Here is an 18,118-nt window from a genome sequence, read left to right on the forward strand (position 1 = left end):
TCATAGCGCTAAGTATAGATGAGGTCCTCAAGTCTGTCGAATACAGGCACAAAAATATTGGCCAAATAGAAGAGACACAATTCAAATAGAATTGGTTTCATATGAAAGAGATGTAATTTTGGACATGTAGTTCAAACACTTGAAAGTATAAAGTCAATGGTGTGTGCAATCACCTTTAACTATCTTGTATGTCTACCATGACATAAAAACTTGATATGCATCTATTCCATTCATATGGCTTATATGACGTAACTTATTCCCGGAAGGATTTAAATTGCTTAAAGCATATAGAATTATTGGTCATAAAGTACTACATCCTAAGTGCAATTTGTGCACATTTAATTTGTATCTCGCTATAATTATAAGAATGATAATGTGATAGCGAGAATTTTCAAGGTGCAACATATTCATTGGAGTTAATATGGTTGATTTTATTCATTAAATCTCTGCCGACGTCAACCTTCAAGAAGCTAGTGCACAAGATTGAAATGCGAAGGCCCAAGCATGTAAATAGATGCTCTCATCAGGGGGAGTTAATACGCGTTGTACTCTTTTTCCCTTATAATGTTTTGTCCCAATGGGTTTTCCTTGCAAGGTTTTAACGAGGCAACCAAAAGACATATTGTTATATATGTGTACTCTTTTTTCTTTACTAGAATTTTTTTCCACTGGGTTTTATTTTAGTTAAAGTTTTAACGAGGCACATTATCTGTTGAATAGACATTCAAGGGGGAGTATTATAAATAGAATTCTATTTATGGTGAATGTCTATATTTTAGAGATATTTTAGGGATTTTACTTGGTGGCTAAGTCACTCTTTCCTATAAATAGAGGGGTCATATTTCATTTATAATTTATCCCAAAATCAATAAAAATTCTCCCTCCTTACTTTTCTTTATAATACTGTTCTTTTCTCTTATTGTTTTATAACAAACTTGTAGGTTTTTTGAATAGTTTATTCTCAATCTTCATTGACAATGAAATGTCATCTAAGGAGGAGTAATTGTGCATGTTGTTTTTCTTAAGACAAGAAAAAGAAAAAGAAAAAACGGCAACTATTAAATTACTCTTATACCCCTGATATAGGCGAGCCATCCGTACTCCAAAGCTTTCCAATTTCACCCTTTGACTCTATCGTCTCCCGATTCTCAAGTCTCCTTTGGGTTCTCGCCATCAGCCATCACCGCTCCTCATCGTAACGACGGCCAGCCAATCTACCACCTTCACCGCCACATCCGCTAACTCCTCCCATCACCGTTGATCTCCAAGACACGTCATTTGACTACCCTAAGCTCTCCTCCTTCATCTCCACCAGCGGCTGCTGCTTTCGACATTAAAAATCTAATCGAATTCCAGGTGAATTTTCGGTAATGTTTTATGAATTTATGAAGATTCAATACCTTGATGTTCTAATGTAATCAATTAGGTGTTTGTATTTATGCTCATGTTTGAGTTGCTTATTAATTTCTATATTCGAAGCTGATTTTAGCTAGCTCCAAAAAATTGGGGCTTTTTTATCCTCACTGAGAAACAGGCTCTTTTAGTCTGTTCATGCATTGTTTTTCTTAATTTTTTCATTTCTCCCCCCCTTAAAAATACAACAAGGATTTTTCACATTGAATGTGTTTAATTTGCTAGCTCCTTTTTGATAGTGAGCATTGCTGATGTAGTTTAAACTTGTACAAGTGTATTATGGTAATGTTGATTCTCCTGTTGTCAATAATGTAAAGTAGATTGCTTGATTGTTCTCTCCTTCCTCACTTACCTCGTGTACTTGTATATGCAATGACCAACGGGTAGACCACTCCTTAACTTGATTTTCTTGGCATTGTTTTGACTGCAGCATTACAGATACCGTGAGCGTATTTTCAGGCGAAATGGTTGGATGAGTATGTGCTCACTCAGCCAACAAAGTGCGGGATTCTCATCTATTTAATGGAATGCTAATAGGCTGTGCTATGAAGTACATGTTTTTTGGAAGGATACAAGATAAAAATGAATTTGCAGCATATGTCAGGTCAGATCTCAGGGCAGGTTCCAAATCAAAGTGGCACTTCTCTGCCTGGGCTACCCCAGCAGAGCGGAAATCCTTTCTCTATGCAGATGCAAAATCCCATTATTCATAATAACATGCCAAATATGGAGCCTGAGTTCTCCAAAGCGCGGATATTTATATCAAATAAGATGTAAGAAAGTATGTTCTTTGTATCCATTAAAATGTTTCAGAGGTGCTTCCTTCCTTCCATTATTCTTTTGCTTTTGTCTGGGAGGGGGTGTGGGAATTGGTTGGTGTAGATAAACTGAAGTAAAAAGCCGTTAATGACTAATTTATCAACACTGTGAAAATTACAACAACAACAACAACAACAGTCCCAGTATATATTCCCAAACGGGGAGGGTAGTGTGTACACAGACCTTACCCCTACCTAGTGAAGGTAGAGAACGCTGAAAATTAATTTATCAAATTAGATGAGCCATATTGTATAACTATCTATCCTTCTCTTTTGGAACAACATATTGTTTTGCTGTAGAATATGACAGGAAGTCATATGAGAATAAGGTTTGTTCTATAAACTGTGTTGTGTCTGCGTTGTAGGAATTCAATGTCATTTGTGATCCTGGCAAGTTTTATGATGGTAAGAACTGATGAGAGTTTTGCAACCTTGTTGTTTTTCAGCTACGAGTATCTCATGCAGCGGCAGCAAGCCCATGAGAAACCTCCGAAGAAGGTTATGGATATAGTTAAACGCCTGGAAGAGGGCTTGTTTAAAAGTGCCTCAACAAAGGTTTGTTATTTTCTGTTCTTTATGTATGTTTTGACGTGTTTCTGCTATGATGAAAAGACATTCTTTTTTTTTTTGCTCATTGACTTAGCACTTGTCATGCTGTTAGGAGGAGTATTTGAATCTCAACACTTTGGAGAACCGCTTACATGGCCTGATTAAAGGCCTTCGAATGAATAATCATAATCAACGTGTCTCTCGTGTTAATTCTTCTGGACCCATTGGTACAATGATACCAACTCCGGGCATGGCGCAAGGTGTAAATTCGGCCCTGATTGGAACATCATCTTTTGACAGTTCCATGGCTTCTGGGAGTACCATTGCATCTTCTACTGTCAACTCTGGTAGCTTCTTGCCAATGGCTAATGTTTCTTCCAGTGGTACATTTGTTTTTCCTTTGGTTCTGCTGATGGTATAATTATTTTCTAGGCAATTTAGGGATTTATTTTACTTTGTAGTAACAGAACTCATCCTTGCAGGGTGTTTGACAAATGGATATCAACAGCCAACTTCCAATTTCTTGGTCAATTCAGGTGGGAATAATTTGGCACCATCAATGAGTGGACAAAGAATGACAAGTCAAATGATCCCCACTCCTGGGTTTAATACCAGCTGTGGTGCTAATCTGAATAGCAACACTAGTGCACAGTCTTCCATGAGTTTGGAATCACCCAGTAGTATTGCTGCATTTTCTAGTGTTGATTCCACAATTGTTTCACAGCCGCTGCAACAAAATCAAAACAGCCGAATACTGCATACAGTTGGCAGCCATGTGGGTGGTGGAATCAGGTCAGGATTGCAGAATAGATCCTATGGACAGACTGGGTCTCTGAATGGGGGACTTGGGATGATTGGGAACAATTTGCACTTGTTGAATGGTTCAGGAGCCTCTGAGAGCTATATACCAGCAACCACATATGGGAACTCTCCAAAGTCATTATCACAGCATTTTGATCAACAGCATCAGCCCTTAATGCAAGGTGCCCCCATTCTCAACAAGTACTGATAAAATAACTCCAGCAGTCAGATTATTTTCAAGCTTTAAATAATATGCGAGTGCTATTTCGTCTTTTTTGTATGACAGGTGATAGATATGGTATCAATCGCGCAGATACGTCGGGGTCTGGAAACTTGTGTCTTCCTGTTTCTTCTGTGGGAATGGTCATGAATAATCAAAACCCCCGTGCTGTATCCTTACAGTCCATGTCCAAAACAAACTCTCCTTTGATTACCGATCAATCAAACTTGACCGCCTCTCAGCAGATGCCAAATATAAAGGTTCAACCAGTTGATCAGTCAGTGCAGATGAACTTTCAGTCCCAGCATTCACTGGGAGATAACCGTTTATCTTCCTATCAGCATCAACATTGTCAACAGCCGCCTCAGCAGTTCCAGGAGCAACGTCAATTTGTTCAACCTCAACCTCAGCAGAAGCTGCAAAGTCAGCAGCACCAACTTTTGTCAAGGAGCAATACTTTTGCTCAAGCTCAGCTACCTTCTGATCTTGGTATTCGGGTAAAGTCTGAGCCTGGAAATCATGTTGAAGCCCAACATTCTCGGGTCAATGCTGAGCAATTTCAGTTTTCTAACATAAATCAGTTTCAGTCAAATTCAGTTGAAGACCATTCTAAAGGTACTCAGTTGCTCCCTCCTCTGTCTAGGTTATTCGTTTGTCAGTGTCTCATCCTTCACAACAAATGCAGCAATTATTGAATTCGCAACAGTTTGTTACTGATTCTAAGAGCCGTTTCAGCTTTTTTACTAATGGGGTTCATTCAGATGCAGTATTTCAGGGTCAATGGTATTCCACGTCGCAAGATGGGAGTCAAATACCAGGTAGCTTCTCAAATAAGCAAAATGCACAAGAGGAATCGTGTCAGAGAACTTCCAGGAAGGATGAAGCTTATCCAAATAATTTGTCTACAGAGGGATCTCCGGTCAGTCAACCTTTTGGTAATAGAGCAGTTGCCACCAATAACTCGAGCAGCTCCATCAGCAGATCTAATAACCTTCCTCGTGAACGACAGTATTTCAATCAGCAGAGGTGGCTATTGTTTTTGATTCATGCACGTGGATGTTCTGCTCCGGAAGGGAAATGTCCAGAGCAGAATTGCATAAAAGCTCAAAAACTAGTGAAGCATATGGAAGGATGCAGTAACTTTGACTGTCAATATCCTCGTTGTCCTACAACGAGGGTCTTAATTAACCACTACAGACGGTGCAGAGATCTAAGCTGTCCTGTTTGCATTCCTGTCAGGAAATTTGTACATGCACAACAAAAAGTTGCTCGTCCTGGCTGTAGTTCTGATATGCCAAATCCTCCTAATGGTAGTTGTAGATCCTATGATGCTGGTGAAATTGCTTCCAGGTTGACTGCCAAGCTGAGTTCGGTGTCGGCTCAAACAGAAGATTTGCAGCCTTCTCTTAAGCGTACGAAGATTGAGCCACCTTCTCAATCTCTTATCTTGGAAACAGAAAATTGTTTTATGCCAGTTTCCGCCTGTGACTCTCTTGTTACCCAAAATGCCCAGCTCGTTGAACAGCATGGCAATGCTGTCGCAATGAAATCTGAAGTTACTGACATAATGATAGAAATTCCTGTAAATGCTGTGCAAGTCAGTCCTGGGAGTATAGATATACGAAAGGATAATTTGGATGATACCTGCATTCAAAAGCCTGTTCTTGATTCTGCTGTATCAAGTAGTGCAGCTTCTCTTGTGAAACAGGGAAATATGAAGACTGAAAAGGACATGGATCAGCCTAAACAGGAAATTACATCAGCACCCTCTGAAAGCACAAGTGGATCCAAGTCTGGGAAGCCTACAATAAAGGGTGTGTCAATGACTGAATTATTCACCCCAGAGCAAGTCCGAGAGCACATTATTGGTCTGAGGCGATGGGTTGGCCAGGTCTGTCTTGCGTGCTATTGTTAGTTGTTGAGGGAGGGGGATCCCGTTGTTTTAGTCATGAATTGTCTGACATACACATTTGCATCATATTTTTTAAAATGAGTTGGTGATTGATGTTTTAAATCCTTTCGTAATAACAGCTTTTTAATGAGTATTAGTAAAATCATGGTGTTGGGGACTTGCCTTAGAAGACCAGTGGTGGTTGCATAAAAGACTAGATGCATACATGTTTCGAGAAATTTGTAATGATTCTAAACTTGGAGAACTTCTTCAGAGTTATGCGAGCTAGCAGAACAGCAATACATTTTTAATCATTTCATCTCAATGCAATAACTAGGCACATGCAAAACTCAATTTTATGAAACCATGAACGCGTAAGTTATGCATTCATGGTTTATTAACTGAGTTTTGCATGTAACTAGTTATTGCATTGAGATGAAATGACTAAAAATTTATTGGCTGTTCTGCTTGCTGGGTCATAAAATAATTTCCTAAACATATCGCCTCTAGCTGAGTTTTCTATCAAGAAGATACACCCTCAAAATAGTATAGATATGGGTTTAGAAAATGGGTGGTGGTTGCTTAAAAGACTAGATCTATACATGTTTTGAGAAACTGGTAGCAATTCTAATCTTGGCCAAGTTTTCTAGGGTTATGCATTCATGGTTTATTCGTTATTTTTTTTTCCATACACCTAGTTATTGCAGTGAGATAAAATGACTTCCAAAATTATTTGTTGTTCTGCTTGCTAATTCTTAAAATATTTTCCTAATATATCGCCCTCCATCTGAATTTTCTTTCAAGAAGATACACCCTCAAAGTAATATAGCATTAGTTTTGATATATGTAGCTGAGAAACAATGATTAGGAGTGTTTTGTTTTTATGCACTCCTCTTCGTAATTTTGGGTAACTTCACAGTGTTTGTGAAGTCTATATATTAATATACGAATATGTTACCTTCTTGAATTTTTTTTAAATGTTATTTGCTGTCTAGTATGTGTAAGCCGGAAGTAGTGAATTATAATCCTTCAGGAGGTAAGGGTAGGACCTAAGGAATACAAGGTCTATGTATTTATAGTTGATGAGAAATGAAACACCTACTCTTACGAGTACACTTACTGCTGTTTTAAATCTTAAATGAGTCTTCCTTGTACCATTATCAAAAAGAAAAAAAATCTTAAATGAGTCTTTCACCCTCTTAGAAACTCCAGAAGACAATCAAAACCTCATTTTAAAATTTACTTTTCATACGTGGTAGGAAACATATCTGCGTTATCAGTATCTGTGGCATATATTCTACTGATGTTTTTGGTTTATTTTCTGATCGGTATGTGTTATCATTTCATGGAACGAAATTTTGTTTTTTTCCCCTTCACAGAGCAAAGCAAAAGCAGAAAAAAATCAAGCTATGGAACATTCCATGAGTGAAAATTCATGTCAATTATGTGCAGTTGAGAAGCTAAATTTCGAACCTCCGCCTATATATTGTACTCCTTGTGGTGCTCGTATTAAACGAAATGCAATGTATTATACGATTGGAACTGGTGATACTCGACACTACTTCTGCATTCCATGCTATAATGAGGCTCGTGGAGACACCATTGTTGTTGATGGAACCACTATTCCGAAGGCGAGGATGGAGAAAAAGAAAAATGATGAGGAAACTGAAGAATGGGTATTTGTGTCTCACCTTTTAGGATTTACTTCAGAATATCTAATGATTGAAGAAATAAAATTGAAAATCCAGCTCTATACACTTTTTTCAGCAGTACACAATGTTTCTCTTGTTCTGAATTTTGACTAGTTTTATTATATTTGTTAAATCTTAAAAGTTTCTGCTTTGTGCAGTGGGTTCAATGTGATAAGTGCGAAGCTTGGCAACATCAGATTTGTGCATTGTTCAATGGTAGGAGAAATGATGGTGGGCAAGCTGAGTATACCTGTCCAAATTGCTATATTATAGAGGTTGAAAGAGGTGAGCGTAAGCCCTTACCACAAAGTGCTGTTCTTGGAGCAAAAGATCTGCCTCGTACAATTCTCAGTGACCATATTGAGCAACGATTAGTTAGGCGTTTGAAGCATGAAAGGCAGGAGAGAGCAAGACGTGAAGGAAAAAGTTATGATGAGGTACGTGAATTTGCTTGAGTTTTGAACGCTACAGCCCACGTGTTGAAGTTTAATGATTCTAATAAGAGAGCGTGATATATTTATACTGGTGGACACCGAATGCATCGTTGTGATGGATAAATGGGCATATAGTTTTGATTGACAGTCGCCAATCAAGGGGGTGCCTCTCCTGTATAGTAAAGTCGAAAACAGCTCTAAGATAGATGTCATGCCATGAGAAAAGTTGGTACGTCTAAGCATTGTAAAACTCACTCTAGTCTCTGTGGTGGATGCTGCATTCACTACTTCTAACCAGTATAGTTATAATTAAGTCCAGAGTATGGAACAGCTTCAGCCTTCTAAAGAAATGTGACATATAAGTAAAGTATCTTGTCTTCTGATTTTTCAGTTATAATGTGTTTCCTTATCTTTGGAAAACCTCATATGCACGTTCAATCTTAGAAAACATTAAGTACTGAGATAAATATTAGCTTTGATGTCATAATCCCCGTATGGAGATAAATTAGCTTGTGATTGAACTGTCTCGATTGCTTAAACTTTTTCATTATAAAGAGCCCGTTTGGATTGGCTTATTTTAAGTGCTTTTATGCCAAAATAGCTTGTTTGGATAAAGTAAAAAAGTGCTTTTAAGCACTTGTTTTTAAGCCAAAATGACAAAAATAAGTCAAAAGCCAAAAGCTAGAATTCCTAACTTATGGCTTTTGGCTTAAAAGTCACTTACAACACGCCCATCCAAACAGGCTCAAAGTAAAGAAACATTTCCTTTTGGAAGATATCTTATTTGGGTGTTTCTTCCAAGTTCTGTTTATTGATATTTTTGTCAGCAATTGTTTACTTATGCATTTCTACTTCTGCTTGTGTTGTCGATTTAACAGGTTCCTGGTGCTGAAGGGCTTGTTGTAAGGATTGTGTCATCAGTGGACAAAAAGTTAGAAGTGAAATCAAGGTTTCTCGAGATCTTTCAAGAAGAGAATTATCCGCCAGAGTTCCCATATAAATCAAAGGTACATTTCTACCCTTTTTTTTTTACTGCAAATCAGAGTTGTTTGGTACTGAAAAGGAACATATTCACAAAATTAGACACAAATTGAAAGGTTGGTATGTGTTTGTTGTTTGAAACAAACCAAAGCAAGCCAAACTTGTTTCTGCAATAGGCACGTACTTTTTAATATTACCTTGAGCTCTCCTTTTTTCCCGAGTATTCTTTTCCAATTTCACATTTTTCTTTCTTATGATTATGTTATGATTTTTTAGAATTCATTTAATCTTATGTTATATTCACCAAATTGTGGAGTAATTATTTTTCACTCTGTTTTTTTCTTAATATATATTCTTATATTGATATAGTAAATGTTTTTGTATTAAACTAATGCATGTTGTTTCAAGGATAGTAGTAAAATATTCACATACTAAAAGGGGTTTGGTTGAAAGTTTATATAATACTAGGTTACTATTCTAGTTTTATGAGTTCAGGAAACATCTCGCACTGCCACAAGTGTTTCCAATATCAGTCATTGAAACACATTGTGTTGCACTAAATGTTTTAGAAACATTTGTAACAAGTTTCTCTGAAAAACTATCTGACCATCACTTAATTGTTGTGGACATTTTGGTTCCAAGGATTGAAATGAATTTGAGATGTGTTTATACCAGATATTCATACGTTAGAAATAGATCTAATCTGTTGGTACAGAATGGATTATTGGTTCGCGAGACATTGTTTTGATAAATTATTGGTGTGAGACATCTCTATAACATGCACGTCATTATGTGTTCCTTGTGTGCAATTTGATAAGAGCCTTGTATAGGTAAAAGTTGATGGTTTCTTGGCTTGGTTCGCTCCATGTTCATTCATTTGTCCTTCCCTGACGTGAATTATCCCTCCATATCCTTGACCTTTAAAATTGCTTCCAGCACTGTAGCGAAAAAATATTATTTGGGGAAGCCTTTACGTGCGTAAAGTCTAAGTCAATAGTTGAATTGGGAGGTTAGTTTTGATGGTTAGGGGAGTAAAACGGTGGACTAATTCAATTCGTTATCCATTGATTAATGGTAAAAATCAATTAGTCAACTACTTGCCAATCGAGTAGTTGAGGTCGGCTGGATAAATTCTGCGTAACCATTATGCTCTATTATATTGTCTTAGGATGTTAGGTCAAGCATTAGGTCCTAAGATCTCTGTTTGTCATTTCCTAGCTCATTTCTCTTGCAATTAGGTGATAAGAGTTTTGAGTGCTGAACTAATAAGTTGCATCCTTCAGGTGTTACTGTTATTTCAGAAAATTGAGGGTGTAGAAGTGTGCCTCTTTGGCATGTATGTTCAGGAATTTGGATCTGAATGCGCACAACCAAATCATCGCCGTGTTTATCTCTCGTATCTAGATTCTGTCAAATATTTCAGGCCAGAGATCAAAGCAGTGAGTGGCGAGGCTCTTCGTACATTTGTGTACCATGAAATTTTGGTAATCTTTTTCTGCCATCAGTTTTATATGTTGATTTCCTTATCTTTATTATCGGTTTATATTTGTATTCATGCTATTCTGGTCTTATTCCAGATTGGATATTTAGAATACTGCAAAAAGCGCGGTTTCTCAAGTTGCTATATATGGGCTTGTCCCCCACTGAAGGGTGAAGATTATATATTATATTGCCACCCGGAAATCCAGAAAACCCCAAAATCTGACAAGCTCAGAGAGTGGTGAGCTTAATAAAGTTTTTACTTGTTATCATATTTTTTAGAATGTGTCCTTCAGTCTCAAAACTTTGGTTATCTGTTTTGATGAACTTCTAATGTGGTGAGGTAATATTGCTCCTTTTGGGTACATGTACTTGACTAGGTTCACTATCTTATATTTCAGGTATTTATCAATGTTAAGAAAAGCTTTGAAGGAAAATATTGTTGTAGATCTCACAAATTTATATGACCATTTCTTCATTTCTGCGGGCGAATGTAAAGCTAAAGTTACTGCAGCTCGCCTGCCATATTTTGATGGGGACTATTGGCCTGGTGCAGCAGAGGATATGATTTATCAACTTCAACAAGAAGAAGATGGGAGGAAACAACATAAGAAGGGATCTATTAAGAAGACTATATCAAAAAGAGCTCTTAAAGCATCTGGTCAATCTGATCTTTCTGGAAATGCATCTAAGGATATACTTCTAATGCACAAAGTAATTTTGGCCTTTAAATACTTTATTTACTCTAGTCTTCTTTCTACTTCCTCTTTGACTGTTTGTTGACTGGTTGTTGTTAATATGTTTTGTATTCATCAAAAGATACGTCGCGGTTTATGGCTTGCAGTTCTGAATATATTGCTATTCTCTTTTCAAGCACTGATTACTATTTTCCTGTGTTGAAAGCTGATGGACTGTAAATCTTCTTGTGTATACTTTTGTTTGTGCCCTCACAAATTTCCACTTGTCACAGCTTGGTGAAACTATTTCTCCAATGAAGGAAGATTTTATTATGGTCCACCTGCAGCATGCATGTACTCATTGTTGTATTCTAATGGTGTCCGGAAATCGTTGGGTATGCAATCAATGCAAGAACTTTCAGCTTTGTGACAAGTATGAGTCTCGCCTCTCTCATTTCATTATTGGAGTAGTAAAACTTTTCTGTTACGCGCTTGAAAGTGAAATACTAATGCCTGATCTTCTCCTCATCTGAAAAGGAGACAGAAAAAATAAGCAAGACCAAAAGTACTTGGAGAGTCTTTTTTCATGTGTAACAAAAAGTCATTTTCTCTCTTCTCATTTATTATCTATAGGGACTTATAGTTTATAAGTGACTGCTAAGCTATATTCATGAACCAACATCGCCAAAAACCTTGGAGTTCATAGTTTTCTTAGTAATGTTAAAGGCGCACTGTGAGTGTTGAAGAAGAAAGGTAAAGAAGTGTAGAACACAGAGTGCACAGCAAAAGTGAGAAAAGAAAAGTTAATGTAGAGAATGTCAAAAATCAGATAAGCTATCAGCATTATCCGTCGTTTCTTATTACTCCAGACAAAGAGCAGTCTAAGGTATAACATTTATAGTTTGAGCGCCGATTGTGAACTGAACATAAACAATAGTTTTCTCAAAGCATGGCAGACCCTATGAGTTCTCTCATTCTTAATACATGAGCTTGCATATATGTTATTTTGATTGGTACCAAAGTAAGCATTTGGAAGCTTGGTTTCAACCAGTGCCACATTCCTGTAGTTGGTTTTTTTTGTTGGTACATGAACTCGCATATATCTGCAATATAATTTCCCCATTTATGCATGCTGCGCATTGCAGAATAGTCTTCGAGTATGACAGCTCGTACTTTCTTGCACAAGTTTTTTTTTTTTTAAAACAATTAACTGTGCTGCTACTCTTTAGGTGTTATGAAGTTGAACAGAAACTTGAAGACAGAGAAAGACATCCTATCTATCACAAGGACACACATATACTCTACCCCGTAAGTAGTTTTTTATGTTTTTGTTCTGATAGGTATTGCTATATTGTAGATTTTGTTGATTGAGGAATAACTTTTGCAGATTGAAATTGAAGTAACTGAAGATACCAAGGATAAAGATGAAATTCTCGAGAGCGAGTTTTTTGATACAAGGCAGGCGTTTTTGAGTCTTTGTCAAGGAAACCATTACCAATATGATACCCTGCGGCGTGCTAAACATTCCTCAATGATGGTCCTTTACCACCTTCATAATCCGACTGCACCAGCATTTGTGACAACTTGCAATATTTGTCATCTTGACATAGAAGCAGGTCAAGGTTGGCGGTGTGAAGTTTGCCCAGATTATGATGTGTGTAATGCTTGTTATCAGAAGGATGGTGGAATTGATCATCCTCACAAGCTAACTAATCATCCATCCATTGCTGAGCGTGATGCTCAGAATAAAGAGGCTAGGGAACTACGAGTTCTGCAGGTGCATTCTCCTTGGCCATTAATATTAGTTGTGGTTTTCTGATTTTCTCTGTTACTCAAACTTTCTCAACTCTTTCTGTGGAGAAGCAAAAGATGCCTCCTGTCGGCATGATATTATATTAGTGAGATGTTTAATCTCTCCCAAAGTTATTACATGGAGAACATTGATACTTTTACAGAACGCGTGATGATATTTCCCCCCCTTTTAGTAACATGTTAACTGATGTGCTAAACATGCCTAGAAGTTGCTGAAATTACGAGGTAAAATGTCACAGTAACAAACCCAAATAAAGCGACCTAACTGGTAGTACTTTAAGGTGTATAATTGTAAAGGTCATTTGGTTATATGAACATATTATCTACTTATGTGAGCCTATTCTTTTTGCACGACGACTACAAGCTCTTGGCATCTGGACTTCAGTTTAAAATCTATTATGAACTCTCCCTGGAGACAGTATGTATTTTGCTCAGTTCAAAGTTGCCCAATTTCAAATATCAACTTTTTTTCCATTTCATCAAGATAAGCAATTCATAACAGGGTTAGGCATTATCCTCGTGGTTTTGTTGTGTATGACTAACATTCCTGTGACTATGTTTATCTCTTTGTTTATGCTTGACATCTGAAGTCTGAAATGATTTCATTTGAATCTGCAGCTTAAGAAGATGCTTGAGCTTTTGGTGCATGCCTCTCAGTGCCGCTCTTCTCTTTGTCAATATCCAAACTGTCGGAAAGTTAAGGGGCTTTTCCGCCATGGCATACAGTGCAAAGTACGTGCTTCAGGAGGTTGTGTTCTCTGTAAGAAGATGTGGTATCTACTTCAACTTCATGCTCGTGCATGCAAGGAATCTGAGTGTCATGTGCCACGGTGCAGGTCAGTTGGGTTTTTGTTAAATAAAAGAAAATTTCATTACTTAGGGTGGACCAGGGAAGGGGAAAGGGAGTGGGAGTCACACTCACACCTATTATATGGGAGACTCTCACTGGTACCACTATGCTATAAGCCTTGGTGGTAGGTCAGTTGGCTTTTGCTTTGCGGTATAGGTGTTTGTAATTAGTATTTAAAAATAACAATTGATAATATTCATAAACAATTTATTGAATATTGGACCTGATCTGCAAATTGGATATTCTGATGAAATGGTTCCAAATCAGGCGCGGATCCACGTGGAGGGGCATGGTTCACGTGAACCCATGCACCCCCCTAGAATGTGTATTGCACTGGTTTTTTTCTGTTAATATTACTTACATTAGCATATGGGAAAATGCTCAAGAGAGCATTTGGTGCAATGGTGGCTGTGTGCACCTTTGCCCCTAGGTCTAGAGTTCGAATCCCATGCCCCCATCCTATTGAAAGCCTGTTTTTGTTTTTCCTTTTTCGTTCTTTTCTGTTTCTTTTTTTCCCTTTCGTTCTTCTCTTTTTGGTTCACTCTTTGAGTTATTAAATTCCTGTTTTTCTGTTTCGAAATTCTAATTGGTTTTGAATCTTTTCAATTCAAGTTCTCTCTTTCTTCGTTTAGCATTCTCCTTTTGAATAGTTGTTTAGTTTTGCTATATGGAGCCAAGTATTTGTAACTACAAATAATGATGCTATGATTGACTGTAGCTTGTCAAGTTGTTGTCATGGCAAAATTTTATAGAATGAAATTAAATGGTAGCAGTACACCCATCCTCCTGAAGTCATGGATACGGATACGCCACTGTTCCAAATGGAGTCAAATGGATAGTGAGAATTCATTTAGCCGACTCATCCAGCTTGAGATTGACGGTGGTGGTAGTAATAGTAATATAAATAATTTTCAAGAGAAGTAAAATAATTTATAATGTCGCGGCAATCGCCTTGTTTTGGTCCTTTTGTCTCTGTTGAAATCAGCTAACTCTTATTCACAACATAAAATTTGCAACTTTATTACCACTCATGCAGAGATTTGAAAGAACATCTTCGGAGGCTGCAACAGCAGTCTGATTCTCGGCGGCGGGCTGCTGTTATGGAGATGATGAGACAGCGTGCTGCGGAGGTTGCCAACAGTGCTGGATGACCATTTTGTTGTACATGTTGTAATAGACATACAAGGTGTTACTGGTATGCTTGGAGGTAGGACAATTGTTGGTAGGAACGGTCTCGTAATGTACAGGAAACTGCTCACCAACATACAAGCTTGCTCATTGCTGTTAGGCTACTCTAGAAGGTTTTGCTGTTTCTGGTTGACCGTCGCTTAGGCGTTGATTCTTTCACTTACTCACCTCTGGGTTATCTCCATCGTGGACCTATTCTTTCACTTGGCCGTCTTTCTGTTATCTCCATTGTGATGCTTATATCTCCGAGTTGCTCTCATCAACAATGCATCTCCAGGAGCGTAGAATGCCAAGCGTCCCTGCCCGTAGCTCATAAGTGATTTTTTAATTTCATTCTGTTGTAATCCAGCAAAAGTCACCGTTTTGAGGGCAAATGTGCCTGTCTTCCTGATTTATTTTATCATGCATTAAACATGCGGAAAGACAACTGTTTTCCTTTTCGTGTGAATAGTTGTCTCATTCTATTCCTTGTTCTCATATTTGGAGTTAGTCTTGTAGATGTTTTTCTTATTTAAAAATGCAAAGAAATACTTTACAAGTAGCATAGCAAGTTCTACTCCAAACTGGTGTTACTAGACACGTCTGTTTGACCAAAAAGTATTAAGCCATTTTGTCAAATCAATTAGTAAATAAGAAGATAATGGGTAAATTCTAGCTAAATATAATAAACCCTAGATCTGAAATAAATTCATACAAATAATGTAAAATTGCATTTAAACCAATTTTGTACAGTGGGTATTAAATGATGCTGTTATGAGTGGATGGGGGAGCAATGATAAACAATAAATACATTAAATGGCAATAAGTGTAAATAGAGAGAATGATTCACTCAAATATTGAATTAGGTGTATGATTCTTCTCGCTGATAATGATGTAAGACAAACGAACGTGTGAATATATGGAACTTTCTCGAATTTGATGCGAGAAAGTGTGGGATAAATAACCAATCGAATCTTTGTAGAAATGTAATGTTTATAATTTATTGAGAGTCAACTTCTCACGAGAGAACTTATACAATAGAATATTATCTGCCCCTTTCTTCTCTCTGCCTTTTTCTTTATATGAGACCTATCCCTTACCTAACATGAAGTACAAGTGCAGAAAATATTCAATGGAATATTCCCCTGAAATATCTTGCTACGAAACTAGCCATCATGGCCGACCTGAGTATCCGACCTCGACCCGGGTTACTCGGCTCGCCAAGTGGTTCCTTCTATCTCGAGTACGACCTCGGCCTAATCGGCTCTTAGTAATCTACCTTTGAGCAAGATTCCCTTGGTCAGATTTCGACCGATACAACGTCGATTTTGCAACTGTACTTGTTAATTGTTAATACCCAGTACTCTCAGTTTTCAGTCCGGATTGACAAAAAAATGTCCTGTTGAACATATAGCTAAATCGCTTCCCATATATTTCTGGCGCAATTATTTGTTGAGCTAAGATAATATTTTCATAGAGGTGTGATTGAAATAAAATTCAGAAATATGCTACCTCAGTTTCCATGACCATCTCCACATAGCTCTTCGACTTATTTACCCTCAGAGGCTCAGTAAAGAACCTGGATTTTCTTGTCCAATGGTATAGTCAACGTCAAGAACCACGCCAGGGCCAAAAGTCAGCACATTGAACTGGGGAAGTGTACAAATACTAGATTTTGGGACCGATGTTTAAGGGGTACCCTTAAGTTCTATTATTATTAATTTTTTTTTTAATTTTTTTTTTTAATTTTTTGTAAATGTACTCACTTCAGACACAACCTCAAGCATACGCAATTGACATAGCAAAATTCGTGGAAAGTTCGCAGCTGAAATTACAAATTTTATTTGAGGTTGGGAGGTCTGTACATGAATGTACAGACTAGGGGTGGCAAAATGGTTCAAAGAAAACAGTTAGCCACCCATATTATCCACTAAAAAATGGGTTGGAAAATGAACTTTTTAAAAACGGGTCAAATATGGATAAGAACCATATTATCCATTTAGAAAATGGATAACCAATGAGTAAACAATGGATAACCAATGGGTCTAACTTTTACATTTGTAAAGCCTCAAATTGGGGGTTGCTCAAGTTAGGGAGACTAAGAATTCTCCCAAAAGTGATCATATACAAGAAGTCATGGATAATATGGGTAACTCATATTATCCGCCGGTTAACCCGTTTTTTATCCGTATTAAATATGGTCGGGTCGGATAATTGATCCGTTTTTTCATTATCCGTTTTTTGATCCGAACCATATCCGACCCGACCCGCCCGTTTGCCACTCCTAGTACAGACAATCATGCAACTACAGCCTGCAGCTAGGGTGGGCAATAGTTTGGGCTAACCCGAAATCCAAATCGAAATCCGTTTTTTGGATTTTTGGTATGCATTTTCGGATTACAGATTGGATTTTGGATTTAATTTTTAAAATTATTGAATTTCGGATTGGATATTGGATTTGATACTTCGAATTTTTGGATATCCGAAAATCCGAATTTCTTATACTTTATATTTAGTCCATTATCCATATGTCAATAGCAATAAGTTCAATACCTGACCCATTAGATATTATCTCATACATTCAATATTAATTACTAAGTTACTGTGAGATACTTTCTATTTGGACATGGTTTTACTATTTTTACTTCTTATCGGCCGTATTAATGTCTCTACTGTATTTTATTGACCATAATATCATTATTTGAATACTTCATTTGGATGATAGCAGTGAGAATGAGGAACTTTTCAGGATATTTAGCATGAGTACTTCATTTGGATATTCACTTTTGTAAAAAGAAGCAACATCTCAACATATAAGTTCAAAATCGAAAATCTAAAATATCCAAACCGATTAATTCGAAACCAAACTTAAAAAATCCGATCCAATCCGAGCTTATTTGGATTGGATTTGGATTGTGATTTCTTCAATCTGAAAATCGAAAATTCAAACTAAAATTTTTATATGCAATCCGAACTGCCCGAATGCCCACCTCTACCTACAACAATATCTGACTAATTTACACCCGTATTTACATGTACTTCAAACACACATCACATAAGTGCATGAAAAAAAATTGGTTGCACTTCGGTCATGTGTGTCTTAAGTGCGGTCAATTTTGCACTTAGAAGACATTACTGAAAGTGCAACCAATTTTTTGCATGCACTTCAGTCTTGTGTGTCTAAAGTGCAAATTTTCAATTGAAATATCTTTTGCTGAGTAAGAGAAACTTATTTTTCAAATTTCAACAATCTAACACATATTTCAAAACTCAAATCTACTCCAAATGAGTTTAAATTTGAAACATAAGTTTCAAATATCATAAATAATGAACCT

General features: G+C 37.1%; 1 protein-coding gene across 4 annotated transcripts; it reads left to right on the forward strand.

The window, feature by feature from the left end:
* Positions 1-1,112: 1,112 nt before the first annotated feature.
* On the forward strand, positions 1,113-15,345 carry LOC109244132 (histone acetyltransferase HAC1-like). 4 transcript variants are annotated; one of them, XM_019411166.1, is made up of 18 exons: positions 1,113-1,367; positions 1,844-2,186; positions 2,678-2,786; positions 2,893-3,163; positions 3,263-3,763; positions 3,868-4,416; positions 4,563-5,692; positions 7,072-7,368; positions 7,542-7,820; positions 8,696-8,824; positions 10,082-10,282; positions 10,376-10,518; positions 10,679-10,991; positions 11,248-11,387; positions 12,184-12,262; positions 12,342-12,731; positions 13,385-13,602; positions 14,653-15,345. In XM_019411166.1, exons 2-18 carry the CDS (start codon positions 1,996-1,998, stop codon positions 14,765-14,767), a joined length of 5,055 nt encoding a protein of 1,684 aa, XP_019266711.1. In that variant the 5' UTR covers positions 1,113-1,367; positions 1,844-1,995; the 3' UTR covers positions 14,768-15,345. The 4 variants fall into 4 exon arrangements, with proteins under 4 accessions (XP_019266711.1, XP_019266710.1, XP_019266712.1 ...); XM_019411165.1 differs by having other exon boundaries at positions 1,113-1,356; XM_019411167.1 differs by having other exon boundaries at positions 1,113-1,356; positions 2,893-3,127.
* The last annotated feature ends 2,773 nt before the right edge of the window (positions 15,346-18,118 follow it).

The sequence above is a fragment of the Nicotiana attenuata genome, unplaced genomic scaffold (assembly GCF_001879085.1).
Source record: "Nicotiana attenuata strain UT unplaced genomic scaffold, NIATTr2, whole genome shotgun sequence".
NCBI lineage: Eukaryota > Viridiplantae > Streptophyta > Magnoliopsida > Solanales > Solanaceae > Nicotiana > Nicotiana attenuata.